General features: G+C 47.0%; 1 protein-coding gene across 6 annotated transcripts in view; it reads right to left on the bottom strand.

Annotated features, from left to right (window-relative positions):
* Spata13 (spermatogenesis associated 13) overlaps positions 1-21,193 on the bottom strand; it is a 158,031-nt gene that overhangs the window by 9,998 nt on the left and 126,840 nt on the right. For all 6 annotated transcript variants that reach the window (XM_045154064.1, XM_045154063.1, XM_045154066.1 and 3 more), the window contains 5 exons: positions 12,788-12,921; positions 8,932-9,111; positions 8,384-8,569; positions 5,171-5,350; positions 3,134-3,366 (listed from right to left, as the gene is read on the bottom strand). In XM_045154064.1, coding sequence (XP_045009999.1) covers positions 3,134-3,366; positions 5,171-5,350; positions 8,384-8,569; positions 8,932-9,111; positions 12,788-12,921 — 913 coding nt within the window. The remainder of the gene's footprint in view (positions 1-3,133; positions 3,367-5,170; positions 5,351-8,383; positions 8,570-8,931; positions 9,112-12,787; positions 12,922-21,193) is intronic.

Here is a 21,193-nt window from a genome sequence, read left to right as displayed (position 1 = left end):
CCAGCTGACAGGGTGGACGTCACACTCTTTGTGGCAACTTAAAAGGGCCACTGATGGGCTGAGTTAGACTTCTCCTGCACAGCAGGTGCAGGCTCGAGAGCAGACACTAAATCTTTGTAGCAAACAGGTGAACTTGGCTCCTGGAAAGTTCCCAGCGCTGCCCACAAAGCAGACCCTTGTCTCCACATAGTCCTGTTGTTACGGAAGCAGAGCAGAAAATAGTACAGACATGTACGTATCTGGGAGCTGGCAGAGAGATGGGAGAAAACTCTCCAAAGAGGCCTCCAGCCATGGAGAAAATACACACATTTTTCAGTAAAGTCCAGAGAGGGGTCAGAACACAAAGATTTTGTTTGTTTGTTTGTTTGTTTTGTCTCTAGAATTTCTGTTCTAAGTCAGAGGAGGAAATACATTTTTATTTTATATTTATTTATTTATTTATTTTGGTTTGTCGAGGTAGGGCCTCACTGTAGCCCAGACTGACCTAGAATTCACTATGTAGTCTCAGGCTGGCCTTGAACTCACAGCAATCTTCCTACCTCTGCGTTTTTTTTTTTTTTTTTTTAACATTTTTGAGACAGGCTTTCATGTAATCCAGGCTGGCCTAGTATTCCCTGGGTAGCCAAGGATGACCTTGAACTTCTGATCAAGCTGCTCCCTCCTCTCAAGTGCTGGGATGACAGGGGTTCACTATCACGCCACATTTTATGCAGTGCTAGGGACTGGGACAAGACAGGAAACAGATAGGAGGCAGTCTACCAACTCAGCTACATCTCTAGCCCTGAAATGCACTTTTTATCTCGTCCTTTAAAATAAACATTTTAAATTCCACCATACCTTTTGTCCCAGTACTTTTAGGCTGAGGCAAGAGAATCAAGAGTTTGAGGCTGGTTTGAGCTATATAATGAGACCATTTCCCAACCCTACCAAAAAAGAAAAAAAAAAAAAAAAGAAAGAAAACAAAAATACACATTAAGTTAGGTGCAGTGGCACATACCTATAAATTCCGGCACCAAGGAGCCATCCAGAGCCACCACAATAAGGCCCTGACTAGGAAATCACCTTCCGGCGGGGCATGGTGGCGCGTGCACGCCGTTGGTGCCCACACTCGGGACGCAGAGGCAGGAGTGCGGCTGTGCGCAAACCAGCACAGGGAGCTGTGCGCCCGGCTCTAAACGGCTGCTCCGCCTCTGAGGACGGGCCTGTGCTGCTGCTCATTCCTCAGAACCTCATATGATGCCTTGTCATTGCTGTTGTCATCACTGTTCTCCTTTTTGGCAAGTAGCTATTTTAGATTGATAATACTGTACAATACATAATGTGTTCTGACCATAATCTCCTCCAGTTACTTTCGATCATCCCCCCCATATTCCATCATTTCTTTTAACATTTCTAAAAATTTGTAATTGTTTTTCTCCACTAACCTTTTCTAACTTCTCCAAAGATAGAAAGATACACATGGAGTTCATATATATATGTATGTATGTATGTATGTATGTATGTATGTATGTATGTATGTATGTATATATTTCAATGAACTCCTTACCCTCTTCTTTTAGTCCTATTTTAAAAATTTATTATTTTGGGGGGATTTCGAGGTAGGGTCTCACTCTAGCCCAGGGTAACCTGGAATTCACTAGGTGGTCTCACAGTAGCCTTGAACTCATGGCGATTCTCCTACCTCTGCCTCCCAAGTGCTGGGATTAAAGGCGTGCACCACAATGCCCGGCTAAAAAAAAAATTTTTAATTATTTTTATTTTTGAAAGAGAGAGAAAATGGGTGTGCCAGGGTCTTTAGCTGCTGTAAATGAACTCCAGACATGTGAGCCCCCTTGTGCACATGAGTGACATTGCATGCTTGCATCCTGTGTGTCTGGCTTACGTGGGACCTAGAGATTCGAACATGAGATCTTAGGCTTCACAGGCAAGCACCTTAACTGCTAAGCCATCTCTCTAGACCCATAAGTTAATACTTTTATAGGTATATACATACAAGAAAAAGGATTATGTGCATATATATACTTGTATAGTCTGTTCTTTTTAATGAATGTATGCATGTCCATATGTGTTTAGGTAATGCATGAATGTATGTACACAGTGAATTCACTATGTAGTCTCGGGCTGGTCTCAAACTCACAGAGACCCTCCTACTTCTGCCTACTGAGTGCTGGGATTAAAGGTGTGTGCCACCACACCCAGCTTCAATTCTTCTTCTTCTTCTTTTTTTTTTAAATAAGCATAAGAACCCATGTTCTACTCTCCAAATCCCATGTTAGCCAGACAAATGTGAGGCAAGTGCAAGGTTGCACATGCCCACTAGGTGGCAAGTGTCTAGAGTTCAATTTCAGTGGCTGAGCCCCTGGCGTACCAATTCTCTCTCTCAAAAAAAATTTAAAAAGAAATTAAAAATTGTTTTTGTGAACCACAAAATAACTACAAAGGAGTATTAACATAAGAAGTTATAACTAATAACACCAGCAAAACAAGTAAAAATTTGCTGGACATGGTGGCACATATATAATCCCAAATATTTGGAAGGTGGAAGCAGGAGGCAAGCTTGGGCTACATAGTGAGACCCTACCTCAAAAACCGCTTCTGCTACCTAGTGAGTTTTCAGCCAGCCTGGGCTATACGGAACTCTCCCAAAAAATAGCCAAAGACCAGAGACGACTCAGTGGTTAAGGTACTTACTTGTATAGCTTAACAGTCCAGGGTTCAATTCCTCCGTACCCATATAAATACTGATGCACACCATGGCATATACATCTGGAGTTTATTTGCAGTGGCTGGAGGCCCTGACATCCCCATTCTCTCTCCCCTTCTCTCTTTGATGGCAAATAAATAAATAAAAATATTTCCCAAAACAACAGCAAAAAACCAAGCCAAATCCAAAACCCAAACAACTTATGAACTCCTGACCCAGTTTTCTTACACCATCTCTAGAACTGGTGGACTCTCTTCCAGAGCTCTACCTCGGGGGAGGAGAGTGGTGAGCGACCTGAGAACACTGTCCACCGAGGTCAGAAGTGGTTCAGGACAGCCGCTGCGGCCCACCTCTCCCTGTCACTCCAGAAGCACCGGGGCAGCCAGGTCTCCACGTAGCTGCTGCAGGCGCTGGGAGGCCCGCCCTCACCTGTGCTCCTGTGTGGTGTACTTGAGCAGCTCGGCCAGCTGCAGCGGGTATTTACAGATCTTCTGCACGGGGGTGAGCAGGAAGCCATCCAGGGCGATGTCGATCATCTGCTGCAGTAGGCGGCAGGCCTCAAAGAAGTGCCGGTACTTGCCCTGCTTCATGAGGTTAGAGAGCTCCACGCAGGCACCCGGGTGGTTGTTGCAATACTCTGAGTAGATGGCAAAACCCTCTTGCTAGAAGGGAAGGCAGCCTGTCAGTCACAGCAGCTCTGGCCATCTGAGAGGACACTTGGGAGGAGGGAGGGTAAGCCACGGCCTGAGGGCGACCCCAGCCCTGCAGTGGCTCTACACTTGGACAATGAAAAGGGCACTTCTGGGGTTCTAGAAGGAATAACCAGGTTCTCTGTCAGGGTGGGCTGAAAGGGGTAGAGACCTGAACACCACTGCCTCATCCGGCTCCGTGGCTGGGACAGCAGAGAGAGGGAGGCCTGACTCTTCAGCTTGGTTCCTTTCCTCATCCTGATAAATTTTGGCTGGGAGGTACCGTACATGGCCTGCACCCTGCCTCTCTCCCAGGCCTGGTTTCCACATGTGTCAATCCCACCTCAGCTGAAAGGGCTCTGTCCCTTTTCCTTTCAATACACTTCATGGTTCAAGGTATTTGGCAGCCTTTATGTTACCTACCCTCCTGGGCTCGGGAGCTGAACTCTTCCCTCTTCCCTTCCTTCCTTCTTGAAGGCCAAGAGCGTACTGCATCTAAGGCCTTGTGGGGGGGGGGGGACCCTGCTCCACACCCATTACTCCCCCCTCCAGAAGTATGTGGGCCACTCACTCCCATGTGTCTGCCTTGATGCTCAGCTGCCCTTCCTTCCTGCTCAACCAGTAGGTCTGGCTGTGCTTAAATGCAGCATGTCTACATCTAAGCCCCTCTTTCTCTAGGACACTGTCCCACTCTTTGACTCTAGATGCTGCAGGCAGGGGTGTGTGTCAGGGTCTTATGCAGCACAAGCTGACCCTTAACTCACTATGTAGCCAAGGATGATCTTAAATTTCCTATCCTCCTGCTTCCCTTTCCAGCGTGTCAGGATACAGTGCGCACCACCACGGCTGGTTTCTGTGGTGCCGGGATCCAGCCCAGGGCTTTGTGAACTCTACCAACCACGCCGCATCCCAGCCCTGCAGCAGGCAGTTTGGATCACTGCTATTTTGCTTTGTTTTATTTTGTTTTGAGGTAGGGTCTTGCTGTAGCCCAGGCTGACCTGCAACTCACACCGTGGTACCAGGCTGGCCTCGAACTCACAGCAATCCTCCTACCTCTGCCTCCCAAATGCTGGGATTGAAGGCGTGTGCCACCAGGCCTGGCAGGTTACTGCTATTTTTCGTTACTTACACACAATCTTGTCGAACTTTCCTTGGAAACAAGCCTCTTTCCTTGTCTCTCAGGCCGTTAACTCACAGGCCTGTGCTCAGTGCCTTCCTTGGTGGCAGTGGCAATAGCAAGAGCACTGCACTCGAGGCCAGTCCCCTGCCTCCTCTTCCTCTGCCCTCGTTCACTTCTAGTCCCTAGTGGCTCCCCAACAGGTGCTCTAGCCACACAGAGGTCCATATCCCATTTGCTTCCCCATCCAAGCACCGTGCGCAGAGATTTAAAGTCCATCTACCCCTCAAGTAGAGCCCTCTAGCCCCAGGGAGTGAAATGCGGCGGGACTGCTGTCATGTTGTCCATGGTTCCGTGACTACGGTACGGCTGTTGACTGGTAATAACATTCTGCTCTGAAACCTTTCACTCCCAAACAGTAACAGCCAACTACTAGCGAATACAAAAACCCCATGTGACTGTTACAGGAATGCTCTGAGGCAATTAGTGTCACCATCTACTTGTAAGCCTCAGTTTCCTCACGTGAAAAATGAGGACGCAATGGTATCTGCCTGATGACAGTATGAGAGCCAACGGAAGAACCTCCTATTTTTGGCAGAAACACATTTCAAAATGCTCGTTTAGCCGGATGTGGTTAAGGGAAAAGTAACAGTGACATACGTGCTGAAGGAAGCAGGAGCCGATCTCACTCAAGTGAGGTTCCTCTTTGTTGTACTGTTTCTCAAGGTCTTTCAGAAACTTCCTTTGGAATTTGTAAATGTCTTCAATGTTTCCAAAAATAGTAGCGAGCTGTGCAACAGTGAACATTCCCGTGTGCTTCCGGCACTGTCGGATGTAGCCCTGCAAAGCACAGGAGGTTTTAGTTTCTTTCTTTAGAGGTACTTGAAGAAAGCAGGGTTTTGTTGGTGTTTCTGGTTCTGTTTGTGGGTGTGCTTGTGGGCTTGCTCTGTTTCCCCTCTTTCTTTCTTGGCTTATGGCCATGGTCTTGGATTGGATTTTTTGTTGTCATTGTTTGTTTTCTGAGAGAGAGGTTCTCACGATGTAGCTCAGGCTGCTCTCAAACTTGGAATCCTTCTGTCTCAGCTTCCTGTGTGTCGAGAAGACAGATATGTGCACAATGCCCAGTTTGCAGTGGATGTTAATAGGAGATTATTACTTTTCTCTCTGGATTCCTGATCAATCACACTGCCACAGCTGCAATTTGCCCTAAATACTTGAAAACCATATAGAAATTGAAAAGTTTCATGTGGCTTTATTTAAAGTGTCCAGAAATAAGTTTTAAATGACAGAATGTAAAAATTCAGTTTGTGGGCTGGGGTGGCAGCTCAGCTGGTAAAGCACTTGTTATGAAAGTGTGAGGACCTGAGTTTGATCCCATAAACCTACATTTAAAAAAATACCAGGCACATGCAAGCCTTAAGATGGGCGAGCCAGGAAAAATGAATCAATGGTTGCAATAGTAGTGTGTCTGCTATGGGAGAAACCAACTGCTCCTGATTGGACTGGAGGCCCTCTTCATAGGAGGGAATACCCCTAATACTGAAAACCTAGGATGGGGAAGTCTCCTGGTGTCTGGCTAAATGTACACACTATGCCCACCAAACTGCCTGGTAAAAACTTCTTAAAATGTTCATACCTATATATTAATGATACTCACACTTTTAGTTAGAGAAGCTGCTCTTTACAGATGGCAGTGACCTTGGGATGACTCAGAAGTCACCATGGTGCTGAGAAGTGACAGAGGAGTGCTCAGCACTGAAACATCTCTATCACACCTTCCAAGGTTCAGGGTCCATTGAGGAAGAGGTGGCAGAAAGAACGTGAGACCCAAAGGAAGGGTAGGACTCCTTACAACGTGCTCCTCCACACACAAAATGGCCTGGATATACATGACTTCTCAGTGCCTGACACTACCTACACAAGGCCATCATAATAGGAGGAAAAGATGTCGACATCAAAATAAAAGATAAACTGATGGGGAGGGGACATGATGGAAGAGTAGTGTAGGGAAAGTGAGGGGAGGAGAGAATTATCATGGTTTATTGTCTCTAGTTATGGAAGTTGTCAATTAAACAACAACAACAACAACAACAACCAGGTATAGCCGGTACAGTGGCGCACACTTTTGTCCTAGCACCTGGGAGGGCGGGGTGGAGGTTCTCTGAGTTTGAGGCCAGCTTGGACTACAAAGGGATTTTCAGGTCAGCCTAGGCTAGAGTGAGACCCTGCTTCAAACAAGCAAGACACCAAGCACAAGCCGGGTGTGTAGCACACGCCTTTAATCCCAGCTCTCAGGAGGCAGAAATAGGAGGATTGCTGTAAGTTCAAGGCCAGTCTGGGACTACGGAGTGAGTTCCAGGTCAGCCTGGGCTAGAGTCAGACCCTGTCATGAACAAACAAACAAAAAGCAGGCACAATGATGCACGGTCATCATGCTACAGCTGCGGGGGTGGGGTGCAGACAGGAGGGTCTCTGGCCAACCAGCCTAGCCTAACGGGCATACTACAGGCCAACTAAGGACCCTGTCTCAAAAAAGGTGGCCAGCACTCCTAAGGAACCCTACATGAGTGTGTGCTCTGGCCTCTACATTCCCACACCTGCCAACACACATGAAAAATTCATATGGCCACACTTTGTAGAGTCTGTCACACCATCCTATCCAATCCCATCTCAAAATAGGGAAGAACTGTCAAACAATGCCATTGCCAAATGGTGAAAGTACGTCATGGTAAAGTGCCAAGAACATTCACTCTAAGAACTCCGCCATCTCTTGCTTTCACTCTATAGTACAAGTCTGCACATCTTGGTCTGAGGCCTGTGCTGGGGGCACTCCTTCTCTGTGGACAATACCAGGGTCATGCCATGGCTCGGGAGTAAGCAGCACAGGAAGGAAAGGACACACATGCCCATGACAGGGGACATCACACACAGACAAAGGGATGCATTGGCCTATGAAGTTGGTTAGTCCCGGAGCAGAACGGGGCAGTCCTGACCAGCTCGTCACTGCATTGGTCACAGATGCATGAACAGTGCTGACATCAGCATTCAAGCTGGGCGGCCAGGCTGATCGGGCAGTGTGGCACTCAGCCAAGACCTGGAAACCAGCCTGGGAGAAACAGCCTTCCAGACTCATGTCACTGTAGCTCGTTAATTCTCCAAAATCTGGACAAGACTACTCAACAGCTGGAGGTGGGAGCTCACAGCTGTAACCCCAGCCCTTGGGAGGCTGAGGCAGGCGGACTGTCATGAACTCAGGGAAAGACCGACTATACAGCAACTTCTATAACCTGGGCAACAGGGTGATAATCTGTCTCCAGAGGCAGTAAAGAGAGCTAACCTCTGAGACGATGTGGCCCTGTATGGTATAGCATACAGCTCTGTGCTTAATGGACTTAGCATCTTTCCTGTGACTCTGAGGAGCTGCTGTTTGGGTTGGAGATAATGCCAGCCTTTGATTATCAAGTCAAATGTGCTTTACCAGCTGGGTGTGGCAACTCATGCCTAGAACCCCAGCCCTTAGGAGGCTGAGGTTGGAGGGACACAGTAGGTTTGAGCCAACCAGGGCTACAGTGAGTAAGTGAGTTTCATGTTAGCCTTAGCTAGACCGAGATTCTGTCCCCACCCCCACAAAGTCTCTATGGAAGCCATTCGTTTAGAAAAATCTCAGGAGTTAAATCCCGAAAGAAGCTGAGCTGCAGCAGCAGAAGCCAGACATAGCCAGCTGCCCTCAGGGACCGGACTGGCGTGGGAGGGCTCCCGGGGCCACCAGCAGGGGTCAAGGAGAGAGGCGTGTGTGCAGAATGGTGTGGCTGCGGGGGACACAGCAGATCTTAGGGCGGGCTGTGGCAGCCCACCGTGAGGCCTGGTACTTACCTCACAGATGTCCTTGAGGTGTTTGATGTACACCCGCTCCGTGTTCATGATCTCCTGGATGACATTGGTCCTCATCTGCTGCTGGCTCTCGGGGTGCTTGTGGCGGGCCTTGCTGGAGTCCTCTGCCTGCTCCTCGCCCAGGGGGCTGCCAGGGCTCTCGGGCAACTCCTCCTGGTTGACTCGAAGCTGTAGTCCACACAGAGGAGGCCAGTGACATGAGAAAGGGAGGCCGAACAGGAAGCAAGGCCCCAAACCTCCCTGGATTCGCTTCTCTGGGCCCATCAGGAAGTCCCGAAGGTGCCAGGTCTTAGCCCAAGTCTCCAAGGACTTAGAGACCCAGGTGGGCCAGCAGGTGAGAGAAGCAGCAGCGACACCAAGTCACTTGTTTGCTTTCATAAGATTGTGGCTCTGACCAGACAAACTTGTCACATGTCTGGCTTGCATTAGGATTAAAAAACAGTGACAGAAGAAGTGGACCCGAGTGAGGACACATCGTCCTGAAGCTTTTCTGTACCCCTTGCCCAAGGACGCCCACGGAAAGCACTTACTCTGACAAAGCTGGCAGGGAACCAGGCCTCCTTGTCCTCATTCCGGCCCCACCACCAGTCCTTGTTGGAGGCTTCCAGAACCTGGATGACATCCCCAGCCTTGAAGCCCAATTCCTGGTCGTCCATGGTCACGTGGTCCCACAGCGCTTCAGCACAGACCACGCTGCCATCGCTGATCAGCTGGAATGGAGACAGGGAGTGGGCTTAGCACGGAGCCTGGTGGGCAGGTAACAGAGCAAAGCTTCCACAGGGTGATGCTGGCACCGCTCCTCGTTCGGCAGACAGGTCCTGGGCGACCGCTTATACAAAACCAACTGAGGAAAACAGCACCGGGGGTGTGGCTCTGGTTTGCTCTTGAAGGGAAACCTAGGGCACTTTAAAAAGATGTACTTATGGGGCTGGAGAGGCTCAGCAGTTAAGGTGCTTGCCTTCAGAGCCTAATGATCTTAGTCCGATTCCCCAGTACCCAAATAAAGCCAGATGCCCAAAGTGGTGTGTGCACCTGGAGTTCATTTGCAGTGGCTAGAGACCCTGATGCGTCCATTCCCTCTTGGTGCAAATAAATAAAATATTAAAAGAAAAGATGTACTTATACACCAGATATGGTGGTATGTGATAGGCACAGTGACACACTCCAGTGTTTCCAGCTTGTAGGAGGCAAAGTTTGGGGCAAATCCAGGTTCCACAGGAAGATCCTGTCTCAAAAACTAAAGACAGGCCAGGCGTGGTAGCACACACCTTTACCAGCACGCAGGAGGATCACCATGAGTTCAAGGCCACCCTGAAACTACATAATGAATTCCAGGTCTAGAGAGAGACCCTACCTAGAAAAAAACAAAACAAAACAAAGCAAACAAAAAACCTAAAAATGTACAGAACTCTTTGACTCACATTGGAGTTTCATCCTGGTGACACAAATTTACCACAACTAAGACACTGTATATCAGCTCTTACCCTGCCTACCATAAGCAGCAGCCCTCTGAGAGTATACCTGGGCCAAGCATGAAGCCTATTTTATACCAGTGTTGAGCATCTCACTCAAGTTATTGAGTACTGTATGATTTGTTCATATTGCTAGTCCAAGAAAATATCAGAACTCAAAATTTCAGGCTGGAGGCATGGCTCAGTGGTCAAAGGTGCTAGCTTGCAAAGTTTGATAATTCAGGCTCAATTCTTTAGTATCCATGTAAAAGCTAGATATACCAAGTGGTGCATGCATGTAGAGTTCCTTTGCAATGACATGAGACCCTGGCACATCCACCTACCCATCCAAACATATTCATACATACATTCATTCTCTATCTCACTTACACACACACACACACACACACACACAGAGAGAGAGAGAGAGAGAAAATTTTTAAAAAACCTCAAAATCTCAAGTATCATTTCTATCGAATGCATGCATATAGCTTTCACGGCATAGTAAAGTCAAAAAAGGTGTAAGGCGAGCCACTGCAAGTCGGAAACATCTGTCTAAGTAGCTCCCTTAGTTGTAGTCTAGTAATCTAATAAACTTGATATCTTTGTTCCAGAAATGGCTTCTGAGCTACTCAACTAAATATCAGAGCCAGGCGTCCCAAGCAGCCTGAGTTCCAGAAGCCCCTCACACCTCCAGCCAGAACGCACTCACTACTCACTTCCCATTGAAGTAGACCTTGCGTCCAACTTCATAGTTTACTGTAGTTGAAGAGAACATGATATAATTTTGGGACATTTAATAGTTAGTCTCACAGATGCATAGGCTATGTCCCTTACCTAACATGGCAGGGACCAAAACTCTTTGAACATCTTATCACAAAAGTGCCAGGCTTCAGAGGACCACCAGACTCTCCACTTCGGTACGTGCAGGCTATGCCATGTTATTCAAGACCTTAGTGCGCATGCTGACACACTGACACGTTGGTCATGTTATGTTCCAGGGTCTGCACTTAAGAATGTGAAAAGCTGGCCTGGAGAAATGACTCAGCAATTAAGGTGCTTGCCTGCAGAACCTAACAACCTGAGTTCAATTGCCCAGTACCCACCACGTAAAGCCAGATGTACAAAGTGGCACATGTACCTGGAGTCCACTTGCAGTGGCTGGAAGCCCTGGTGTACCCATTCTCTCTTTCTTCTATCTCTCTCTGCTTGCAAATAAATACACAAATATTTTTTTTAAAAGAATGTAAATCTGGGTGTGGTGGCACATGCCTTTAATCCCAGCACTCGGGGAGGCAGAGGTAGGAGGGTGTTCAAGGCCACCCTGAGACTACATAGTGAGTTCCAGGTCAGCCTGAGGTAGAGCAAGACCCTACCTCAAAGAAACAAAAAAAGGGGTTGGAGAGATGGCTTAATGGTTAAGCACTTGCCTGTGAAGTCTAAAGACCCCGGTTCGAGGCTCGATTCCCAGGACCCACATAAACCAGATTCACAAGGGGGGACATGAATCTGGAGTTCGTTTGCAGTGGCTGGAGGCCCTGGCATGCCCATTCTCTCTCTCTCTCTCTCTCCCTCTTTCCCTCTGCCAAATAAATAAACAAGCAAATAAAATATTAACAAAAGAATGTAAAAATCTGGGGAAGCCTTCTAGGAAAATTTCTATTAAAAAGGCTAATCCAAGCCGGGCGTGATGGCGCATGCCTTTAATCCCAGCACTTGGGAGGTAGGAGGATTGCCATGAATTCGAGGCCACCCAGGGACTCCATAGTGAAGTCCAGGTCAGCCTGGGCTAGAGGGAGACCCTACCTCGAAAAACACAACAAAACAAAAAAAGGCTAATCCTGCAGATTATAAGGAAAAACATCAGACTGGTAGTTAATTCCAACTGTCATTTGCTAGTAAGTCATTTCATTTTTTGTTTTGTTTTATTTTTTTGCACATGTATGTGGAGTGCATGCATGTATGTTCATACATATTCATACATGTGTAGGCAGGCACATGTGTGCCCATGCATGTGGAGGCCAGAGGTGGTCAGATGTCTTCCTCAATTGCTCTCCACCTTTTAAAAAAAAGATATTTATTTATTTATTTGAGACAGAGAGAGGGCCTCTAGCCACTGCAAACAAACTCCAGACACATGTGCCACCATGTGCATCTGGCTTATGACCTAGAGAATCGAACCTGGGTTCTTAGGCTTCGTAGGCATGCACCTTAACCGCTAAGCCATCTCTCCAGCTCCTCCACCTTATTTCTTGAGACAGGATCTGACACTGAGCCTAGAGCTAACCAACCTGGCTAGAATAGCTATCTAGTAAGCCCTGGTGATTCTCTTGTCTCTGCCTCCCCAGCACTGGGAATACAGGCATGTCCACCACATGCAGAGTTCATGTGTGTGCTAGAGATCTGAATTCATTCCCTCATGCTTACACATGGCTGATACAGCCATCTCCACAGCCTTCTTTTTTGTTGTCTCTGCAGTGCTAAGGATGGATTCCTGGACCTTGTGCATGCTATGCATGCACTGAGCTACATCCCAATCCATTTATTATTTATTTGGTTTTGAGACAGAAGTCTCCTTAAGTAGCCCAGGGTAGCCTTGAGCTTACCATGTTACCATGTTAGCGGGCCAGGCAAGCCTGGAACCCACAATCCTCCCACATCAGCTTCCCAAAAAGCTGAGATTACATGGGCATACCACCAGGCCCAGCACAATTCATGTCTTTATCTTACGGTAAATGTGGAAAACGGTTCACATTTACCTCTTGGACCAGTTGTAAGAATCATGTGAGGTAATGAAAGGCAGAGCCCCCAAAAGGTTATACTTGCTGATCTCTTGATTTGCAGCATATGTTGTATAAAAGCCAATCACATAGCATTGTCTGAGGTGGTTCTGGACCTTGAAAATTGAACGCCTGGCTCTGTGGGATTCAAGTACCTCATTGATGGCCAGCTGTTCCCCGCCTGGCTGCAGGTACCTAGGGTTAGCTTGGCAGAGCTCTTCATAGCTGAAGTCCTCCTCACTACCATCATCCACTAAGGCTGAAGACTCCGTACCTCCATCTGAAGAAACTGAAGAAGAAAAGGGAGAGATAAGGCACATTAAAAAAAATTTTTTTTGTTTATTTTTATTTATTTATTTGACAGTGACAGAGAGAGGAAGTGGGAGCGAGAGAGAGAGAGAGAGAAAATGGGCGTGCCGGGGCATCTAGCCTCTGCAAACAAACTCCAGGTGCATGTGCCCCCTTGTGCATCTGGCTAACGTGGGTCCTGGGGAATCAAGCCTCGAACCGGGGTCCTTAGGCTTTACAGGCAAGCGCATAACTGCTAAGCCATCTCTCTAGCCCAATAGGCACTTTTTAAAAGACACAGATAATCTGAGTGTGATGGTTCATGATTCTAATACTAGGATCTGGAAAGCAGAGGTAGGAAGACCACAGCAAACCTGAGATTCATAGTGGGTTCCAGAACTGATGTTGTAAAAGACATAGCTAACAAATGGTTTTATACATGCATGCACACACACACACACACACGTGCACACATGTGATCTTTGGTAGCATACTCTCCAGAGAAAATGGTCACTTTATCTTACCAGGAGGAGGGCTGGAGAGATGGCTCAGCAGTTAAGGCATTTGCCTGCAAAGCCTAAGGATCCAGGTTCAATTACCCAGTACCCACATAAAGCCATATGCACAAGGTGGCACATGTACCTGGAGTTTGTTTGTAGTGGCTAGAGGCCCTGGAACTTTCAATCTCTCTCTCCTTCTCCCTCCTTCTCTGTCTCATTAAATAAAAATAAAATATTAGGGCTGGAGAGATGGCTTAGCGGTTAAGCATTTGCCTGTGAAGCCTAAGGACCCTGGTTTGAGGCTTGATTCCCCAGGACCTATGTTAGCCAGATGCACAAGGGGGTGCATACGTCTGGAGTTCGTTTACATTGGCTGGAGGCCCTGGAGCGCCCATTCTCTATTTGCCTCTTTCTCTGTCTGTTGCTCTCAAATAAATTAAAAAAAAAAAACACCCAACTTTCTATACTTAAAAAAAAATAAAATATCTTGCCAGAATAAGAAAGTGTTAAAAGACACCCCATTGAGGGACTGCAAAGATGGTTCAGTGGTTAAAGGTGCTTACTTACAAAGCCTGCCATTACCCACATAAAGACAGATGCAAAGTGGCACATACATCTGGAATTCGTCTGCAGTGGCAGAAGGTCCTGGTGCCATACTCGTTCTCTCTCACCACCCACAAATAAATAAATTAAAAAAAATTTTTTTTAAAAGCCTTAATCCCAACACTAAGGAGGCAGAGGTACAGGGATTGCTGTGAGTTTGAGACCAGCCTGAGATGACATAGTAAGTTCCAAGTCAGCCTGGACTAGAGTGAGACTCTACCTTGAAAAACAAAAAAAGAAGAAGAAGAAGAAGAAAGAAAAAGAAAAACAGAACCTTCCCCCCACCGCCCTGCTAACATATTAATCCAGGTGATAGCTGATGCTAAGAGAAGCTAGAGTCAAGTGTTCTGGTGTGTTCAAAGAACATTTCAGCATGTTGCCAACAGTATTATTTCATGAGGTAAGGCAGAGTGAATTAATTACCTATGCTGTTGTGAAGTGGATATAAAATACACAGATAACAATGTTCTCATAAATATGTTGATGCATGAGAAGAACATGAAACATTTCAATCTCTCTCTCTCTCTTTTTTTCCTAGATAGAGTCTCACTCTAGCTCTGTACTGACCTGAAATTTACTATGTAGTCTCAGGGTGGCCTCGAACTCATGGTGATCCTCCTACCTCTGCTGCCCAAGTTCTGGGATTAAAGGCGTGTGCCACCACGTTCAATCTCTTGCCACCTGCAAGGCAACAGTGCTTCTAAAGCAGGAAGGTCTGCGGAGACACACACACAGTCTTCCTGCCTGTCCATGCATCCGCACACAGTGGCCAGAGCTCAATATCAGAATTAGAAATTACAGGGCATCCTAACCAAGAGGACAGAAAGGCCTTTCAAGGGCAGGGAGCACTTTGTACAGACCACCTCAGAACTTAAATGTTCTTCTTAGGAAAATTGTTTCCTCTCACAACACTCATCAGAGAAATGTTGTCTCAGCCCTACCACCACCTCCCACAGGCTTGAAGATGCTTCCATCACCATGCGATCCAGTGGGAGGCACATGGAACTAAACTCATCTGTCCCCAAGAGTCCAGGGCCAGCACATTGGTGAGTTGGAAATTTGAGGGAAGCCAAGTGTGTTGGCGCACGCCTTTAATCCCAGCACTCGGGAGGCAGAGGTAGGAGGATCACTTTGAGTTTGGGGTCACCCTGAGACTACGGAGTGAATTCCAGGTCAGCCTGGGCTACAGCTAAGACCTTACCTTGAAAAACCAAAAAAAAAGAAAAAGAAAAAAAAAAAAAGGAAAGAAAGAAGAAAGAGAAAAGGGAGGAGGGCTGAAGAGATGGCTCAGCAGTTAAGGCACTTGCCTGTAGAGCCTCATGACTCAAGTTTCATTGCCCAGCATGCCCATGTAAAAAGCCAGGTGCACAAAGTGGCGCATGTACCTGGAGTTTGTTTGCAATGGCTAGAGGCCCTGATGTGTCCTTCCTCTCTCTGTCTTCTGTCTCCCTCTGCTTGCAAACAAATAAATAAATAATGGGGAGGGCTGGAGAGATGGCTTAGCAGTTAAAGTGCTTGCCTGTGAGGCCTAATGACTCAGGTTCGATTCCCCGGTACCCAGGTAAGCTAGATGCAACAAGGGGGTGCATGAGTCTGGAGTTCATTTGTAGTAGCTGGAGGCCCCAGTATGCCCATTCTCTCTCTCTGTCTCATTCTGTCAAATAAATAAATAAAATATTTTTTAAAATTAAGCAAAGAAAAGACATGGGACACCTCTGTGAAGCCCAGAGAAAGGCTTCAAAGGAGAGGCAGCTACTCAATCACCACACTGAGATGGGGGTCTGCAGCACACACCACAGCAGACTCCAGAACTTAATCCACACCTTCACTTTCTAGGCTTTCCATCATCCAGTGTCAATAGTTGGAAAACATCCAGTAGAAAATTCCAGAAATTCCTTTTAAAAAAAATTTTTTTTAATTTATTTATTACAGTTAGGAGAAGGAGAGAAAGAAAGAATGGTGTGCCAGGGCTTCTAGTCACTGCAAACAAAATCCAGACGCATGTGACGCCATGTGCATCTGTCTTACATGGGACCTGGAGAATCAAACCTGGGTCCTTAGGCTTCGCATGCATGTGCCTTAACTGCTGACCCATCTCTCCAGCCCCAAACCATTCTTATACCTGTTTTATTTGCTTGGTTATTTATTTCAAATATTTTATTTATTTATTTATTTATTTGAGGGGGGGGAGGGAGGGAGAAGTGGTGAGGGGAGGAGAGAGAAAGAGTGGGCACACCAGGGCTTCTAGCCACTCAAATGAACTCCAGAGGCATGTATTGACTTGTGCATCTGGCTTAAATGGGTACTGGGGAACTGAACTTGGGTCTTTAGGCATCATAGGCAAGCACCTTAAGTGTGAAGCCATCTCTCCAGCCCCTTGTTTATTTATTTCTGTAGTGCCAGAGATGGAACCCAGGGCTTTGTGCTTGCTAGACAACTGCTCAGCTGAGCTACATCCCCAACTCCCAATTCTTACAACTTACATAAAATTTATTGCAGTATATATTTACCATTGTTATATTTTATTATTAGCTACTGTTTATTTCTGCATGTGTCTATTTTATAAATACAAATTTTTTTATTCCTGATGACTTGGGTTGATTTCCCAGGACCCATGTAAAGGCAGATGCACAAAGTGGCACATATGTTTAGAGTTTGTTACACTGGCTGGAGGTCCTGGTGTGGCCATCCCCTCTTTCTCTCTCTCTCTATCCCTCCCTCCTCCCATTCCCCCTCTCCCACAAACAAACACTTTAAAACGAGTCTGGGGCAATGGGTTTGGGCTCCAGAGACCCCATGCCACAGAACACAAGGTGCTGGGCTGCATTCCAGCCCCGCCCCCTCCTCTCTGTAGACAGGAGACAAAAACTAAGCCACTTACCTCCCTGAGTTTCATGCACGTATTTGACCCCACCCCTCCTGCTCTGAGGTAGAGTCTCATTCTAGCCCAGGCTGACCAGGGATTCACTATGTAGTCCCAGCCAGGCTGGCCTTGAACTCACTCACGGGAATTCTCCTACCTCAGCCACCTGAACACTGCACCACTATACCCGAGGCATGTCTTTGTTTTTGACAAACTGACAACAGTGTGTGTGAGCAGCGTGGGACGCACGCGGGCAGAAAGTGACGAGGCCGGGCTGCGTGGATTTGCTACAACAGGAAGGGAAGCCTGGGGCTGGGGCTTCAGACAAGAGGCTGCTACAGTGGACATGATGGGAACGGAGGTCAGAGGTTACTCATGTTAGAGTAACAGGGGATGAAGAGGCCCCAGAGCACCCATTCATATTCTCTCTCTCTCTCTCTCTTGGCAAGATGGTGGCACACACCTTTAGTCCCAGCACTGGGGAGGCAGAGGTAGAAGAATCGCCGTGAGTTTGAGGCCAGTCTGAGACTACATACTGAATTCCAGGTCATCCTGGGCTAGAGCGAGACCCACCTTGAAAACCCAAACAAGAACAATAACAGAAAGAAGAAAAAAAAAACAGACCAACTTTCCACTTCCTCTTCTGTGGTGGAGTACTTGCAGGCACATAAATCAAGGTTGCCTGTTATCTAGTCTAGTGAACTTTCCTGGGGGCGTTTCGGGTGTTGGTTAAGGAAGCTTTGGGGAAGCAAGCGCAGTTTTTCTGCATGCGTGAGTTAGAATGTCTTAGATACTCCAGGACAGCACAGAAGATGAAAGCCTTGAGCATGGGACAGCCGCCAGCAGAGAGGCCTGGAGACTGCCTGTTAACAACTTTAAAAGGTTCTACTGATCCTGGGAGATCAGAACACAGAGGAATCTTAGCTCTGGCACTGGTCTGAAGCCTCAGTAATCTTTGGATTTCAGCCAGTAGTGATCTGGCACTGCCTGGTACCACCGGCATTTCTCCTTATCACATTTCAGCCACGGTTGAAACAAAAAAAGAAAAGAGAAAGAAAATTAAGGAAAGAAAGGCATTTGGATCTCTTATCCAGAGCAAAAGACTAAGAATGACACACGCACACACACACAAACACTGAACAACATACATTGGCCTAGGAAAAACTCTACCTTCTAATCTTTCTATTGCTGGGGGGAAAAAAAATCAGCTAAAGACAAAAAGCTGGGTTGGAGAGATGGCTTAGTGGTTAAGGCATTTGCCTGCAAAGCCAAAGGATCCAGGTTTGATTCTCCAAGACCTACATAAGCCAGATGCATCTGGAGTTCCTTTACAGTGGCTTAAGGCCCTGGCATGCCCATTCTCTCTCTCTTTCTCTCTCTGCTTCTTTCTCTGTATCAAATAAATAAATAAATATTTTTTTTTAAAAAGCCAGCACCTATGAAGTATAATCCACAATTTATAGGAGTCTAAAGAAAAGAAAAACATATTGGGAAAAGTGTTAGACTCTACACAGGAAAGAAACACGGATATGGCTTACAGAATGACCTCTGAATTGCTGCCGTCAAAGCTCACAAGACAGAGGTTATGCGACTGTTTCAACACTGTGGATAAACATTTACTGAGCATCACAGTATCAGGGAGGTTCAAATGCACCCACATGCAGTGACTCGTCAGTCTACCTGGAGGCCAAAGAGACTGGGAAGAGGGTGGCAGACATGCAGTGTGTCAGTGGGGAGGCCAGGACACTTGCTGTCAAAATACAAATGCTAGAAATGAGGGATGTGCTAACTGCCCTGATTCAATCATTATGTGCTCATCACAATATACCTCAAGGCAGATACAGTCATTATATGTCAATGAAAAATGACCTATTAAAAAAAAAAACATAATCTCTACCTTTTCAACTAAATGACAAAGACACCTGTTCCTTCCAGGTTCACTTCCGCCATCAGTGGGATGGGAACAAGTCACACATGTATGTGCTCAGAGGTCCTTTTTCCTCTCTTGCCTTTCACACCTCACAGGACATACTAGTAAACCTGAAATCTACCTGCTCTTCCAAGGTGACAAGAAGCAGGCCACCTCCCACCCTTCTTCCATCACCTTCATCTGAATCACTTGGCCGCCCCTTTGCTCCTTGCCAGCCTTCTCTCGCCCCCGCCCACTGCAGGTGATTTCCACCAGAGCTCCCACAGTGGCAGCCACGTCACTGGTAATCAGACTCGGTCTCTCTGTTCAGGTCAGCCATGGGCAAGAGCTGCAGCCCCGAGGCTCCCCCAGACATACTTCCATCTCCCCCTCCCCACTCCTGCCCTGACAGCACCCTGCCCATGACACCCCTCCTCGGACAAGGCACCCACGTCTTCTCCTAGCAAGCACTTCCTGGTCATCTGATTTAAAACTATATCTTCAAGTAGAGACAGGCGGAGAACTGCCACAAGTTTAAGGTCAGGCCTACATAGGGAGACTTGTCTCAAAAATTAATAAAAGCAAACTACATCTTAATCTCCAGTGAGCTTTCCTCCATCACAGTTGTTACCATCTCATGTTTTACTGATGGTTCAGAACATATGTTACCTAAGGGCAGAAATTGTAATCTTATTTTTCCTGGACCACATTAATTGCCACACCCACAGATACCCATGAAGTACAGAATGCAAGAGAGGAAATAGTTTCACTTAGCATGGTATGGGACAGAGGTACAAAAGGTTATAGTAAACTTGAACAGGGCAAGGTGGTATACAGTGTAATCTCAGTGCTGGGAGTCAAAGGCAGGAGGATTGCCCTGAGGGTCAAAGCCAGTCTGGTCTACACAGTCAGTTCTAGGCCAGCCAGGGCGATAAGTGAGACCCTGCATGGGAAAAAATAAAAAAGATAATAAAAAAACTAATGGGGCTGAGAAATTTCCAATGGTGAACATTTATCTATTTATTTACTTATTTGAAAGAGAGGCGGGGCATGGTGGAGCACACCTTTAACCCCAGCACTAGGGAGGCAGAGTTAGGAGGATAGCCATGAGTTCAAGGCCACCAAGACTACATAGTGAATTCCAGGTCAGCCTGAGCCACAGTGAGACCCTACCTCGAAAACAAAACAAAAACAGAGAGAGAAGGCAGGGGAAGGGGAGGAGATGGGCACACCAGGACCACTAGCCATTATAAATAACTCCAGACACATGCACCACCTTGTACATCTGTCTTATGTGAGTACTGGGAAATCGAACCTGAGTCTTTAGACTGTGTAGGCAAGTGCTTTAACCACTAAGCCATCTCTCCAGCCCATGCTGAGCAGTTTTTTTAAATTTAATTTTTATTTATTTATTTGACAGAGAAAGAGAGACAGAGTGAGAGAGAATGGGCACACCTGGGCCTCCAACCACTGCAAAGGAACTCCAGATGCATGCACCCCCTTGTGCATCTGGCTAATGTGGGTCCTGGGGAACAGAACACGGGTCCTTTGGCTTTGCAGGCAAATGCCTTAACCAGTAAGCCAACCCTCCAGCCCCATGCTGAGCATTTTTATTGAACCTTTTTTTATATTTGGATACACAAATAGTTCCATTGTGCTGCAGCTGCCTACAGTACCCAGGAGAGAAAAGTGTACAGGTTTGCAGCTGGGAGCAGGGGACCAGATGTGCAACAGGCACATCACCATGCTTCAGTTGGTGTACCCTAAGGTGAGCACACAATCACACCCTTGTCTGACAGCGCTCTGCTGTGTCAGTGATGCATGTCTTATAGTACGCGCGCCTAGAGCAGGAGTTTGGGATTAGATGGGCCTGGCTCAATGACAGTGCTGTGCCACTTCCTTTTCTAAGCTGGGAATGGAACTCAGGACCTTGTGCATGCTAGGCAGGCACCACCACCGAGTGACCTTGGTCAAGTTTCTTTATCAGTGTTTACACCTGCAGAATCTACACCCACCTCTTGGGGTTGTTTGGGTCAACACCCAGCTCCCAGAGTTGTTTGCAGAGTCTCACTAGTAATCGCTACTGGTGTACTGTGGACCCCAAATGAACTGTTAAACATTCTCTATAAAATGGGACAATAATACACAGCAAGCTATTCTTTTGCTGCGTGCTTCAGATGCACCAGGCACTGGTGCTGCGTAGTGGTTACTGGGGGTGTCCAAAGGCAGGCGAGTAAGTCCCTATACTGCTGGGCTGTGTGCAGCAGGCCCTGGCTCACACCCTTTCCCTGCTTCTCCCAGACAGCGCTGGCCACTTCTGAATACCCACTCTAGTAGTAAGACGAACCCTGGCATGGATATTAGGTACAGCCTAGGAACAAGGTAGCTTTTTCCTGGT

The sequence above is a fragment of the Jaculus jaculus genome, chromosome 7 (genome assembly GCF_020740685.1).
Source record: "Jaculus jaculus isolate mJacJac1 chromosome 7, mJacJac1.mat.Y.cur, whole genome shotgun sequence".
In the NCBI taxonomy this organism is placed as follows: domain Eukaryota; kingdom Metazoa; phylum Chordata; class Mammalia; order Rodentia; family Dipodidae; genus Jaculus; species Jaculus jaculus.
This window is presented reverse-complemented; position numbering and strand designations above follow the sequence as displayed.